The sequence below is a fragment of the Natrix helvetica genome (genome assembly GCF_964273705.1).
Source record: "Natrix helvetica genome assembly, chromosome: 2".
Taxonomy (NCBI): Eukaryota; Metazoa; Chordata; class Lepidosauria; order Squamata; family Natricidae; genus Natrix; species Natrix helvetica.
This window is the reverse complement of record NC_138552.1, coordinates 147411166-147426639: the sequence shown is the minus strand read 5'-3', so window position 1 is coordinate 147426639 and position 15474 is coordinate 147411166. Positions and strand designations below refer to the sequence as shown.

At 37.4% G+C, this 15474-nt stretch overlaps 1 protein-coding gene across 1 annotated transcript in view; it reads left to right on the top strand.

The window, feature by feature from the left end:
* Positions 1 to 294: 294 nt before the first annotated feature.
* Positions 295 to 15474, top strand: part of DDX1 (DEAD-box helicase 1) — a 29427-nt gene continuing 14247 nt past the window's right edge. Inside the window, exons 1-17 of the mRNA XM_081943314.1 lie at positions 295 to 466; positions 2157 to 2208; positions 3304 to 3367; positions 3882 to 3911; positions 4302 to 4398; positions 6091 to 6138; positions 6722 to 6805; positions 7084 to 7167; positions 8078 to 8154; positions 9135 to 9207; positions 9294 to 9370; positions 10039 to 10153; positions 10542 to 10680; positions 10821 to 10881; positions 11329 to 11427; positions 12431 to 12520; positions 13603 to 13791. Coding sequence (XP_081799440.1) covers positions 451 to 466; positions 2157 to 2208; positions 3304 to 3367; positions 3882 to 3911; positions 4302 to 4398; positions 6091 to 6138; positions 6722 to 6805; positions 7084 to 7167; positions 8078 to 8154; positions 9135 to 9207; positions 9294 to 9370; positions 10039 to 10153; positions 10542 to 10680; positions 10821 to 10881; positions 11329 to 11427; positions 12431 to 12520; positions 13603 to 13791 — 1395 coding nt within the window. The 5' untranslated portion in view covers positions 295 to 450. The remainder of the gene's footprint in view (positions 467 to 2156; positions 2209 to 3303; positions 3368 to 3881; positions 3912 to 4301; positions 4399 to 6090; positions 6139 to 6721; positions 6806 to 7083; positions 7168 to 8077; positions 8155 to 9134; positions 9208 to 9293; positions 9371 to 10038; positions 10154 to 10541; positions 10681 to 10820; positions 10882 to 11328; positions 11428 to 12430; positions 12521 to 13602; positions 13792 to 15474) is intronic.

The following is a 15474-nucleotide window of genomic DNA, read 5'->3' as shown; positions in this document are numbered from 1 at the left end:
CAAGTGTTTTAATATTCTTAATATTAGAAGATGGATCGTTAAATGGTTCAGTCTTCCAGTCCAGTCTTTCAGCAACTGCCAAATAGTTCCGTCTCGGTATTATAGGGAATTCCGAACCCATCTGGAGAGCGTTAGGTTGCTACATTAATTCTTCCCATGTAACTACAAAATTAGAGCTACAGAAATTCGAATTAGCAACTGCTGCAGCAAAGTTTAGCTTTGTCCGGATTGTTGCAGCGCTTATCTGACAACCACTAAACGCTGCCGCTTAATAATGAATTCTGCAGCGCATCTGCAACCGAGCTTATTGCAATCGCCGGAACCTTAACTGAACGGTTGCTGTACCGACCGGCGAACTAAGGGAGAGGACTTTCCAATGCGCAGGCGCTGTGAGGTCGAGAGCAGGAGGCTTGACGGATTGTCCACCCGATTGTCGGGGAGAGTGGAAGCATGGCGGCTTTTTCAGGTACGTGGCTTCTGCTAAGCCGTCGAGGAGGGAGGCGGAGGAAAGCGCGACGGCATTAAACTATGATTCTGGGTACTGTAAGTGTGCGCTTTCGGCGAAGAGGGTTTATGTCGGGATTTTATGTAAAGCGAATTTCGGCCAATGCTCCAGCTGTGCCAGTACAGGTGGTCCTCGACTTACAAGATTTCATTTAGTGACCGTTCCAAGTTAACACCGAAAAAAGCAACTTATGACCCTTTTTCACACTTATAACCATTGCAGCATCCCCATGGTCACATGATCAAAATTCAGGTGCTTGGCAGCTGGTTCCTATTTATGACGGTTGCAGTGTCCCAGGGGTCATGCGATCAGCTTTTGTGATCTTCGGACCAGAAAAATCCATGGAGAAATCCAGATTCACTTAACAACCAGGTTACTAAGTTAACAAATGCAAGGCCTCACTGAACAACCATGGGAAGAAAAGTCATAAAATGGGACCAACTCAACACATGTTTCACTTAGCAACATAAATTTTGGGCTCAATTGTGGTCGTAACTCAAGTAATACCTGAAAATTGTTAGGAAAAGGCTCAGTTCCTTTTTAAAGGCCAGTTCCCTGTATGGCTCAGCTGATCAGCCATCAAATTCCCGGACTATTAGAGAATAATAGTCTATAAGATCCAGTCTATTAGAGAATTCACTTTTCAAATCCTTTGGATGTTTGCAGATTGCAAGATTCATTTATTACAATGTAATTGACATTGGAGAATCTAGGAATGCTCAGGAACTATGCCTATGTTATGTTTTATAGTACCATGTTGGGATTATAATGGCAAGCACCCATCCTCACCTAGAAAGATTGTTTCTGAGTATTGGGAAAGTGCTTTTCCCTTTTTAATCTCATTGTCATCTTGCATTATGCTAATTCTAAAACTAGTTTTATACTTGCTCCCACAGAAAGGTTAAATATCAAATCGATAAAGGTGGTTTGTCTTTTCTCCCACAGCCTTGCCAACCTAGGTATCTCATTGAAAATTGACTTTTTATGCTCCACCATCAAAGATGAGGTTGGTGGATATTTTAGAGGCAGCTTTCTCTACTCCAGCACTAAGATTTTGGAAGATTTTATTTAGGAGATTTTGCCCCAAAACCAATACAGTTATTTATTTAATAAAGGAGCACCGAATCAGATCCCAAAATTTGTTTTCATTTTACTTAAAGAATTAAACCATTCATTTTAATTCATTACATGTCTGGGATGAAAGTGTTTCTACAACCTAAAAACGATATATTGATTGTACTGGAATTAAATTACATAGCCTGAACTGTTGCTTTATAGAATACCAAAATTAAAAAGAAAACAAATCTAACCATATGTATAAATAACCTGTCTATTTACTATTTAAAAGTAGTGGGGTGATTATTTGAGAAGGTTGGTTGTCAATGGGTTGAGAAATATAAACAAAGAATTAATTGATTACATGAAGGTTCAGAAGCTATGAACTTGAGGTCATATATGTTTTTGGTTCATGCAGATTTTAGTGCTTCATACAGCATTCTAGCATGCGTATAATACTGCAACATTAAAATTTGTAACACATTTTTTGCAAACTTTTTGCCCCCTCCAAATGTAGTACTGCAATACTACATTGCTGTAGTATTGTGTACTGTAATAATTCAGTCTGTTAATCCTATTGCTTCTTTGGTTGCAGAAATGGGTGTTATGCCAGAAATAGCTCAAGCTGTAGAAGAAATGGACTGGCTGTAAGTATGATTATTTCCTTTTATCCCCAGTTTTCCTAGTGGGATGGAAAGGAATATTCACTGAGGAGTCTAGAAGTCTTGATTCAGCTCAGTGCAAGATATTTAAGGCAGTGATTTAACCATTTATTTAGGGGGAAAACTTGACTGTTCTCAAAACCCAGTATGCAAAAAAGTTAAACGTGAAGATTTTACAGTATAGTAAATTTTATAAATTGTATGGTGCTGGGGAAGACTCCTGCGAGTCCCTTGGACTGCAAGGCCATCCAACCGGTCAGTCCTAGAGGAGATCAACTCTGACTGCTCTTTAGAAGGCCAGATCCTGAAGATGAAACTCAAATACTTTGGCCACCTAATGAGAAGGAAGGACTCACTGGAGAAGAGCCTAATGCTGAGAAACATTGAGGGCCAAAGAAGAATGGGACGACAGAGAATGAGTTGGCTGGATGGAGTCACTGAAGCAGTAGGCATGAGCTTAATTGGACTCCAGAGGATGGTAGAGGACAGGAAGGCCTGGAGGAATGTTGTCCATGGGATTGTGATGGGTGGGACTTGACTTCGCAACTAACAACAACATTTTATCCAAAAGGGATCAATGGCTTCTGTTGTCTCATTCAGATAAACGTCTCTCGTGTAGTGTCCTGAGCATTACCTTTTTTCCTCTTTTCACAGGGCAGAGAAATTGCTTAAATAAGGTGTCTCTTCCTGCTTTGCAGGGCAGGGCAGTTCTGTAAAAAGTGTTAATTGCCAATTAACAAACTCCATTCTGTGACCTTAATTAGGGATTAGAACCCTTGCCCTACTTTCCCCTGTTGCCTGAAAACCAAACATTAACCAGTTTCATACTAAAGACTTTTTAGTTGTCAGGCACACAATTGGAGCGAGATGGGTGACAAACTAATTTAATAAATAAAAAGTGAAATAAATATACATGCATTGGCTGGAAAATGAATTTGTTACTGTCGTATTTCCAAATGTTTACTTTAAATGCGGTGGGGTGTATTATTTTACAAACAAAATAATTAAAAATATATCCTGAAGATGTTTGGTTTTGGGTTTTCAACGAAGAGTGGGAGACTTATTATGGTTTTACATTAGTCTGCCTACAGATATCCAAGCGGAGTCCATTCCATTGATTTTGGGAGGAGGCGATGTACTCATGGTATATATAACACTAGTCTGTCTTATAGAATAATGTTGCATGATATAGCGGTCTGCTTTGTGTCAGACTGTATTTCCACTGTTAGTTCAAATTTTATATAGCATTTTAGTATATTATGGTAATGTTGCTTACATATGTATTGAAAAAAATCACAATTTAATGATGAACAGGATGAATTGAATATGCAGGTTACCCAGTGAAATTGAGTAAGTTAATATTCTTTTTAAAATTTCAGTAATTCTGCATCTTTGATGCCTCATTCATTTAAGACTAGCTAGACTCTACAATAGATGTTTCCTAAATGACTTTTAAAAACAGAATACATAGTTAATTTTGTTTTGAAATTTTTTTGTTTTGAAATTATTACATATGATAGTATAAAATAGTTATCAACAGCTAAGATACCAGTGTTCTGGGATTTTACAATTTTTATACTGTTAAAACACAAAACTATTTAATCTTGTATTAGCAAAAATAATTCATATCTTTATGTTTTATTAAATTTTCTACACAGGCTGCAGAAACTGGGAGTGGAAAAACTGGTGTAAGTAAAATTAGTATTTTGCAAAGTAATATGCCATTATATACTCATGTATGCAGTTCTGTGGAAATATAAAGTATTAATAAGTGATAGCATGTCACCTATTATCCAACAATCCAACAGCTTGTACTGTAAATTAGTTTAGCCTAGGTAAAGTATACCTATGTTATGATCTGGGTGACTCTGAGAGACGTAATCATGGATATGTTGTCAGTAAATATTCTATCCATAGGTGTGGCTTAATATGTTATATAAATGTTATGATGAGATGTATCAACATTGCTGAGTTATTAATTTTAAAAAGAAAATCTGGTCTTTTTTTTCTTTAGCCAAATTTACTTTGTAACCCAGGCTTTGAATAACATTAGTGAAATAGATAACTTTATATTTCAGGCATTCAGCATCCCAGTTATTCAAATTGTTTATGAAACACTAAAAGACCAACAGGAAGGAAAAAAGGGTAAAACTACTATTAAAACTGGTGGAGGAGGTAAGATTTTTCTCCAAGGTTTGCTAAAATTTATATATTCTTTCTATCTGGAACCTAATGTGAATTGAAATTTCTATAGATAGCTTATTTATAATTACAGATTTCTGTACATAAATAACATGCATAAGAATAATTCAAGTATTTTCCAATAAAAAGCAGCTGTTATTTACTCAGCTTGGGTTAAAAGGAAGTGTGACATTAGTTTCATATTTGACTTAAGGTATTGTGAAATAATTGTGTGATGTCAATCATTTTGTAAGCTGAATAACTGACTTAATGGTTTAGCTTTTTATTTGTACCTGTCTGATAGCTTTTAGAATGTTTTAGAAATGTTGGTTACTTCATAGTTATTCTGTACTTTTTAAATCAATTTATATGGCCACCCATCTCGCCATGTTGAGCCTGGGCAATAGTTAAAGACACAACCAGCAAAGAAAATCAAATACGTAATTGGCAACCCGGGTGAAAGACCTGATAGAATTACAGTGAATGCAACAGTCCAATCGCCAATCCCAGGAATGCAGCTACTTCTTCGAGGCTTTGCAAAAGGCCAAGAAGGTCACAGTCAATCTGATCTCTTGGGAAAATGATGTGCCAAAAGATAGATGCAGTGACAGTAAAGACTGTCCTGCGTTCCTTCTTTTGACACTCCGTAATGGATGTGACTGGTAACATGACTCTCCTGTCAGGATGTAATGCAGTGGGGAGAAACAAAAAGGGGAAAGGTTTATAACAAAAAGAAAAAGTTATGGATCACGTACAACATTAGATGGTGGGACTACAAATGGAAGAATGGTAGTTGTCAACATTAAAGCTGATTTTTTTCCCCAGTTTTGCCTTATCCTAAAATTCACGATAGACAGGATTTTTATAGTTTTCCAATTTTCTGCCATAGTATATATTAGTATATTATTATTATTTACGCAATGTGATAAGACACTAGAATATAAAATGTCTGAAAAACTGGAATATAAAATGTCACTTTTTGCAGCTTTCTTTAAAAAAGCATATATATATATATATATATAATGCTATATATAGCATATATATATATATATATATATATATATATATATATATATATATATATATATATATATATATATATATATAATCAGTGTATTACTGTATTACGTCTGATTTCTGATATAAAACATATTATATCATTATATCTCAGTGTATGTATATATAATGGTACAAACTAGTTCCAAACTAGTTCCAAAAGTTACAAACCAGATTAAAAATAAAATTATAAAAGTTATGTAAATGTAAGAACCTAACATATACAGTCACAAATTTTATGTACATTTCTTCAAAAATGTTATATCTAAACTAGACATGGGTTTCTTTATATATATATATCTGTATATCAAACTTTTTAACTGTCTAGAGCAGTGGTTTCCAACCCGTGGTCCTTGGATCCCTGGCGGGGGGTGGGGTGGGGGGGCTCCAATGTTGTCACAGGGGTTCCACGAAGGCTTGAAGAAATGTTATAATTTAAATCTTGGGTTAAGTCTTGGAGGTCTGTGACCATGGTCTGTGGCCACAAAAGATATTTCAAGAGAGTCCATGGTGAAAAAAAAGTTGAGAACCACTGATCTAGAGTACTATCTTTTTTCTGCTTTTGAATGTGAGACCTTACTACTTTACAGATGAAAAGTATGTCTTTTTTTCTGTTTTATTTCTCATGAGTGCTGAACAAATGGCAAATGAATCCCTATGATAGAGGAAATGCGTTTGGTAAGCCTTCTATAAATCTTTCTATAGATCATACAGTAACTTGGTAACTATATATGTACATGAAATTCTGGGCATGGGTGGGAGATTGTACATGAAGCTGAGTTTCATAGATGAAGAAAGCAGTATAAATATAGCCAGGAGGTCCCCCCCCATCCCCCCCATTAATATCACTGGATAAAGTTGAATATTATTATTTTAATGTGAATTGAAATTTGGGAAGCCGTAATACAGCTTTGCCCAGCCTGATCTGCAAAACCTTTGGAGCTACATATCACCTCACCTCTGGCCATCAGCTCTAATGTCTGGGACTATTGAGATTTTTTTATCCAGAACCATGAGAAATACTGCCTTAATTCACAATTTCCACTGTGATTTTAGTGTTGCTCAAAAATCATGGGAAAGTGATAACACTTTATAAGAGCTGTTATTCCATAGATATAACCCATTTGCCTATTGTAAATTATTTTAAAAAATATTTTACAAAACAATGTGCACTACATATTTTGTTGCTTGAATATGAGATGATATTGCAAAAATAACTGTAAGAGTTCTTTGTATTTTTAACTCCTTTTGCTTTTTTTAGCTATTGGAGCTGATGGTCTGTGCTGCCAAAGCAGGGAAATAAAAGAATGGCATGGATGTCGCTCAACTAAAGGTGTAACTAAAGGTACTAAACAACGGGGTTATGCTTATGTGTGAAAAATTAGGAATACTTGAGCCAAAATACTCAGATTTTTCTCTACTTTGGAGACAATGGTTAAAGATTTAGACAAGGTAGCAAGCCACACCATGAGTATAGGTCAGTATATCTGAGAATGACCTCACTATTTTGGAGGCTATAAAATTATTTACATACATATTTTGTATTCAGGTTAAATGTATTGGTTGATTTGATCATAGTGTATTGAAGATAAAATCAGTTGCATGTATTCTTAATTGTTTTAGGAAAATATTATTATGAAGTATCCTGTCGTGATCAGGGTTTGTGCAGAGTTGGGTGGTCCTCTTCACAAGCTTCATTAGATTTGGGTGAGTAGTTTCATTACAATCAGGATTAAGTACTGACCCTTAATGACAACTGTGGATTGTTAAACTACACATTTTAAGGAAGTTCATAATGCTAAAAACTAGTCATTGGGGTATGTGTGGGTGTATATGTGTACTATTTCCAGCAAATCTGATATGCAACTATTTTTAGTAATTTATAATAGTCTCCATCAGTCCCTGAGATAAAGTCTTTGCAGTTGAATCACTCAATTGGGAATTTTGTTTGTGCCAGCACTTCATGGCAAGACTTTGGCTTAACAATGATTAATTGTATTAGAACAATGGTTTATGTTCTGCCTTCATGCCTCTCCAAATGGTTAACAGTCCGTTGACTGGACTGATCATGATGTCACCAAAATAGATATATTCTTTCCCATATGTCAATATCCACCCACGCGAGGGAATACAGAATGTCTGTGGAGAAGGAGGATAATTTCTGTACAGAGGCAACATATTCACAAATCCCATAGTTGTTTCAGCACAGAGTGAATGAGCATTTAAAAAATTATTTATGGTGATATGAGTTTCAGCATTTCTACTGAATGAAAATATATGGCATTTTGTCTCAAAAGTTTAAGAAACTAAAATACATGATTTGTTCCTATACCCAGTGAAAGATCTTGCTCTTTTTACAGAGTGATGGTGCAAGTGAGAGTATATAATGGAGAAAATTGGTGTTTTTATTGCATTTCTCCTTCCCTTGCAGCCCAGCATAAATTCTCATACTCTTCCTGAATCCTCCAGTTACTTTTTTGGGCAGATACAAAGGCAGAGTGAAGGGATGGGGGGGGGGGGGGGAGAGAAGTACCCAAATCACTACCTTCTTCTCTTCTTCCATATCTTAATCAAAAAAGTGTGTTTTTTTAATTATGATTTCTTAATTATTCTTTAGGTACTGATAAATTTGGCTTTGGCTATGGTGGAACCGGAAAGAAATCTCATAACAAACAGTTTGATAGTTATGGGGAGGTATGTTTTCTTTCCCATTTTTAAGCAAAATAATTATAGGGAATTGAGACTGATTCTGAGGAAGTAAGTTCAGTTTATAATTCAGCTGCAGAGGTCTCATAATGGAAGGGGTATTGGAAGTAGGATTTCTTTAAAGCAGTGTTTCTCAACCTTGGCGACTTTAAGTCCTATGGACTTCAACTCCCAGAATCCCCCAGCCAGCGCAGCTGGGAGTTCTGGGGTTGAAGTTCATAGGACCTAAAGTCGCCAAGGTTGGGAAAAACTGGTTTAAAGAGTTATGTTTATTTAAAAAAAAACTTTCACCAAATTAAATTCTTCTTTTGTCATTGGAAAAGTTTAGGCTTAATACTGTGTTCTCCAGAAGACTATGTTTGCATTTTTTTCAGAATCACATTTTTAAAAAATTATTTATGGTGATATGAGTTTCAGCATTTTGTTAGGAGAGAATCATGATATTATGGCCAAAGAAAATATTTGAAGTGGGCATAAACTTGGAGTTCCTCGAGGTTTATAAATAAAAGTAATGTCAGGATTAGATTTAGAAGATATTACTTGTTGTAATAACGGATGAGAATATCCTGAAAGACAGAAGAAAAGAGAAGTACAACCAGGTCAAGTGTCAGATAAGAGAGATCTCAGCCCACAAAATGGATGGGAATAGAGAAAGTTTCTCAGAAAAGACCTTCCCTGATTCCCTGGATGGTGGACAAGGAAGGAGAGAATTCCTTTCAACAGATTCTGTTATGGTAACTTTACAATAAAAGTAGTGTTAGCATTCAGATATTTTTGTTTCTTATCTGGACTACTTCAAAGAGCAGACATCTATCATCGCCTTGTATGTTTCTTCCATCTACCATCCATTCCTGAGCAAATAGAAGTGATTTTGTCTGTAAAATGTTACTTGACCTCTTTGATTTTCATCTTTTGCCTTCATATGACAAGTTTCAAGGATATAACAATTCCCTTTTTTGTTTTTGCAGGAATTCACCATGCACGACACAATAGGTTGTTATATAGATGCTGATAAAAGTCAAATATCATTTTCCAAAAACGGTAAGTGAGCTGTGTTTTTTTCCCACTAAGCAATTAATTTATTGTATCGTTGAGATAAATATTTCCACATAGTCCTTTTCTTCCAGGAAAAGATCTTGGACTTGCATTTGAAATTCCACAGCATCTAAAAAACCAGGCCCTCTTTCCAGCTTGTGTCCTAAAGGTAATATTTTTCTCCTTCACCAGGGTTAACAGCTATGGTAATCAGATTTAAAAACACTGCTCCCTCTTTTATGATTATTAAAACTGCTGTGTTTTATAGAGAAAGTGGAGGGACAAGCAAGTCCCTGTGCCTTTTTACAGCATAACCAAGAAAATAGTTAATCAGCTTTATTGTAAGGAAACACTAATCGAGTTGTTTGAAGGATAGATCTTAAAAATTATTGGAGACATAAGTAATAGCATTTTTTAAAAAAATGGTTAATCAGCTTTATCCCTAAAGAAGTACTAATAAAGTAGTTTGTAGAGTAAATGTCAAACATTATTTAAGACATTAGTAATAACGTTTTTTTTTTTTAGAATTTGTGTCCTTTTCAAATGGCAAGCTGTCCTGTATCACAATTCACTTAAAAAATCAGTCACTCAAATGCCCTCTGGTTGCAGGTTATGCTAATTAAGATAAAAACAAGATTATTTAACGTTGCTGCAAAGGGGAAATCAGATGTCAAGTTGTATGAGAAATAGTGGTTTAGAAAAATGTGTTCCTTGCTCTGAAAATAGTTTTTGGAGGCCTATTTTAGCGCACCGGCAGCAATTGATAAAAATGTTTTGAGTATTTAGTCTTCCCCATTTTGGTAATTTTTTTTTTTTCCTTTTACACATCCTTCTCAGAATGCTGAATTAAAATTCAACTTTGGTGAGGAGGACTTTAAGTTTCCACCCAAAGATGGTTTCACTGCTATTGACAAAGCTCTCGAGGGTAATGTTGTGAAGTCCCAGCATACAGGTATGTTAGGGGCCTCATCAAATTTAAGAATTGGCCATTTCTGTAAGCCACCTGGAGTTACTGTGAGTGAGTTGGACAGCCATATAAATGTTCTTAATAAATAAATAAATCAGTGCAAAAGGCATTTTATACAACACAGAGTTAAGTATGTGAAAGGTTCTTAGATACCATAAGTTATAGTTATAATAGACCTATTGAAATCAAATGAACCGAGATGACCAATGAATAATTGAAGTCCTATTTATTTCTATGAATCTATTTTTTTCATGCTGCCTTATGTGAATCCAGAGTACTGTCTTTTAGACCTTCCTAAGTTATAAGTAAATATATTCTAAATTATTTTTGCCTATCCTCTCAAAACCAACATTTCTGTCCTGTCCCATTTCAGGAAGTGCACAAGTAGCGCAGTCCAAGAATTTACCAAACGCTCCCAAAGCTTTGATCGTGGAGCCATCCAGAGAGTTAGCAGAGCAAACTCTGAACAATGTGAAACAATTCAAAAAATACGTTGAAAATCCTAAATTAAGGTAAGGTCCAATGAGTGAATTGGGAGGTGAGAATGAATGGAGCATTGCATTTTCCCCTATAAATTCATTACATTTTTCTTTTGTTCTGGAGAGAATGACTGAATAGCAGAATATATAATCTGCTGCTCTACTTCTCCTAGGGAACTCCTGATTATTGGTGGTGTTGCTGCAAGAGAGCAGCTCTCTGTATTGGAGCAAGGGGTGAGTGAGACTTCGTTCATCTTGTGTAATTTTCTTTTTAAGTATACAGATTTATTTTGTTGTTCAAGTCAGATGAAAAGCTTTTTTTCTTTTAAATTATAAAGATGAATGTAACCCAAAAAAGACAAATACAATCTCTTCCCCCCACCCCCACCCCAGTAACACTGGGATGGGTGAAGCCTACAATATAAATTTATAACAATTTAAATACGAAGGTAGAATTCTTGTTCTCCTTCAATAATTTATATGTGTCTGGATGCAAATCGAGATCAAAAAGGAAAAAGATTATAAAGCAGGTGAACAGTTAATGCTTTTTGAGTATCACTTTTCCTTACCCAGTTTTAAGCTTCTCTTTAAAAAAAATTAAAAACAGCTTCTTTAAAGAAAGGCATAAAAATGGTGTTGCTACTCCATTTTATTTTGTTAAATGCATTTTTAATTTTACAGGTGGATATAATTGTTGGAACTCCAGGAAGATTGGACGATCTTGTTTCGACTGGAAAATTGGCTTTATCTCAAGTTAGATTCCTAGTTCTTGATGAGGCTGTGAGTATCAAGCAATTTTTAAAGTGATCTATTAACACAAACATACATATTAGTGCTTTGGTGATAATTCCCTTTTCTGTAGCATGCATGACCCATTGACAAAGACATGCATTGCATGGGCAGAGAACTTGCTTTGATCTGAAGAGACATGCAAGAGCTGCTTATATCCTGGCTAAATTTTGCAGTTGGAAATGATCAGCAAATATCTTTTCAGAAAAGTGACTCAGAAGAATGGTTGCATTGCAGCTTGAAGTATCACCCATTTTTTTAAAAAAAATATTTATTAGGGTTTTTTTATCCAGCCTTTATTATTTTTATAAATCACTCAAGGTGACAGACAGACATTATACCCTTCCTTGTTTTTATGTTCCCCACAATAACAACCCTGTGAAGTGGGTTGGGATGAGACAGGATGACTGGTCCAAGTTCACCTAGCCAACTTTTGTGCCTAGGATGGGACTAAAACTCACAATCTCCTGGCCAGTAGTCTGGTGCCTTAACCACTAGGCCAAATTCTGCTCTCTTATTACCAGCTTTTTGTGTACTTCCAAAATTCATCCAGAATTTATTTATTAAACAAATTTATATGGCTGCTCAAGTCGCACATAGGCGTCTTACAACATTAAAAAATCACAACAAAAACATCCATTTAAAAAATCTCATTCTCTCTCTCTCTCTCTCTCTCTCTCTCTCTCACACACACACACACACACACACACACACACACACACACACACGCAGCAACCCAATCAAATTAACCTCTTGATCGGCTCCATTTCCCTTTGGGGTCTCCTAGCCCACTGACATGACACGAAAACAAGATAAATTATAACTATTCAGAGTGGGTGCCATCTGTTCTCATTTTCATCTGTCTGATTTTTTTCACGGCATGTCCTAATTTGTTAACCGGATTTGATGGAATCATCCGACTAATAGCCACACATCTTAACTTTAGAATCTAGGCGATCTAATGAGACTGTTAACATCTCTGTTCCCCCCACAGGATGGCCTCCTTACTCAAGGTTATTCAGATTTCATCAACCGCATTCATTCTCAGATTCCCCAGATAACTTCTGATGGGAAAAGGCTGCAGGTATGAAGTTCGCTTACTATTTCTGCGTTGACACTTTCTAACATTTGCTAATATTATAATCTAGCAAATGTTGATCTGTTATCTGTCTCTATTTAGGGGAAAGTAAATTTTAGACAGTGGAGTTTTAGCAAATCATAGGCAGACATACTTTATTCTGTATCTGTTGGCTGGGATAGTTGCATTATAAAATGGTGTGAAAAATAATAAAAACCTTTTATTGCCTTTTATATCTCCCAAAGCAATGTTAATCCAACTACCTGTATCAGTTATTTCTTTTGCAAGTGAAAATGACACTAGGGAGAACTGGCCATGCTAACCAAAGAAAGAGGCTGGCTGCTCTTTTGTTTTTATTTTATGTGTGCACATCTAAGTCATCACAGAAGATTTCAAACTATATGTGTGACAAATCGTACATATTCAATAAGCATAATTTTTCACAACCATTTTGTTATAGATATTTTGGTAGAACAGAAAAAAACGGGTCAGGGCTCTAGGGCAATACTGTTACAATTAAAGACCATAGTCCTAATGAGAGGGAGGAAAGGCTGAGGGGACAGATATTTCTGTTATTTTCAGAACCCGGCCAGTTACCCAAAACAGAAGGGCAGAGGGCAGCTCTACCATTTTCCTTCCGCTTCCTAGATGTGGACACATGCCCTGGCCCTGGGGATTTTTGAAGGAAAATAAATGGGGATTGAATCTGGTAAATCCACAGTTTCCTTTGAGCCACACCTTTGTGGAATTTTATGCTATCAGCAGGGGGAAAAAACCAAGAAGAAATGTAATTCAAATTAATTCAAATTTAGTTCAAATCAGATATTTTCCCCCCTACCCCCTTTCTGTTAGCAAAACAATGCCATCTTCCCATCTTGATTTCTCATAAATAACTGTCTTAAGAGGCTTGGGATTTTTCAGCAAATTGTACCACATCTCAGAGTTTAATACTGAGATGTGGCTATGCTTCCATTCGTCATTGCCATTGGAGGCTCAATAACTGATATGAAGTATATAACAATGCACTCTGTACAGATACCCTCATTCTAAAATATTTGGCCTTAACCTGAAACTGTTTGTGTTTTAAGGTCATTGTGTGTTCTGCAACTCTGCATTCATTTGATGTAAAGAAGTTATCTGAGAAGATTATGCACTTCCCCACTTGGGTAGATTTGAAAGGCGAGGATTCTGTCCCAGATACCGTGCACCATGTTGTTGTACCCGTGAACCCCAAAAATGACAAAAACTGGGAGAGACTTGGTAAAAATCACATCAGAGTAAGTATAAACTAAAGTGTTCGTAGGCAAATAGATGTGGCGTAAGTCAAAGGAGAATGTTGTAAAGTTAGAGGGTCACTTGCTTTCAAATCTCAAATAGGGCGGGTTTTTAAAGGCTGCTCTAACTTATCATAGTTGGCTAAAAAGTGAAAGCAGGGCAATCTCTACATGGTAACACCTAAAAAGAAAAGGGTATAGTGTCCTATAGGCTAACTTGATCTAATTCATGAAAACTGAGCAGAACCTTATCTCCACTTAGATCAGGGGTCCCTAAACTTGGCAACTTTAAGACTTGTGGAGTTGAAGTCCAGAAGTCTTAAAGTTGCCAAGTTTGGGGACTCCTGACTTAGATGATTGCAGGGCTGAACTGAGAACGAAGGAGAATAAAGTTATTTAGACTTAAATAAATATTTGGATGGGAGAAATAATCATTCTCCTGTGCGCTGCTTGGAGAGTCCAAGCATGGGTTAACACAGCTTATCTGCCCTAGGACGAGTAGATTTTTCATTGCTCGCGCCTACTTTGCCTCCTTGAGGTCAGTTTAAAAAACTCAGTCTGCCCGATAGGACTAGTTTTGGGGAGCTCTTCAGTCCTTTGACAGATAGACTGGACTCTCCAGGCAAATCATAGTAGATTTTAGAATTCGGATTTTTCTTTTAAATTTTTCTAGAGTAGAGTATTTGGTGTAGAGATAGATACTGTTACAAAGATATTTTCCTTTTCGGATTGCCGAGGTGATTGTCGGGTTCTGACCTGCTGCTGGCCGCACGCAGCTGTGGGGTCACAGAGACCACTTGTCTGGTGGCTGCCGGCAAGTGCAGAGTTAGAGAGTTAGGAGCCTCAGAGAGTCCTGGTTTCCACGGTGGCATTTCTGAAAGCTCGGCTAGCGTGTCGGCCATTTTGGAAATGACGTTTTCACACATTTTCTAACGGCTGCTAATTCAGGCGCTGGCAGGCATCAGAGACCTCTTTATAGATAGTGCGAAGCCACAACGGCCATTTTTGGTGTCCAGATTGAAAGTTAGTTGCCAGAGCCATTGAGGATATCGACACCATGCGCTTCACCACCTCAGCCCAGATCGCCGCCAGGGATTGCTTGGTCCTGTCCGGGGCGCTGGCAGGGCCTCCCGCCCCCTCCAGAAGAATTCCTGTCTCAGGAAGGCGGCATTGGTGTGCCCTGGTAATCTAACCAGCCTCCAGCTATTAAGCGGATCTGCAGACGCTTCGGAGCTGGCTGGCCAGTGTCTAATGCCCTTCCTTGCTGCAGCTTCACCCTCCATGCCGACAATCAACCAATCTCCATCGTCAGAATGGCAGATGAAGGTTTGGAGCCACGAGAGGAGCTGGCGGGGCCCTCTCCGAAGCGCAGCAGGCCAGATCCCACATACCAAGGGAGGAAGGGGAGGAAGGGCACTGGCGGTAAATCATCCCATAGTTCCTCTGGGAGCAAGGGTTCCAAGAACCAGGGTGACAAGAGGCAGGAGACCCCAAGGGAGAGATCCGGTAGGCCCTAAGCCCCAATTCTCCCTCAGGTTTGTGAGGCTGCCTCTCCTCCACCCAGAACTGAAGGAGGGGATTCTCCCTCTAATCAAGGGGATCAGTCACCATCCCTAAGTGGTGGGGATTCTCAGTTTGAGTCCCCTGCAGCCTCCCGGGGATACCCGGATTCCCCCAGCTCTTCCA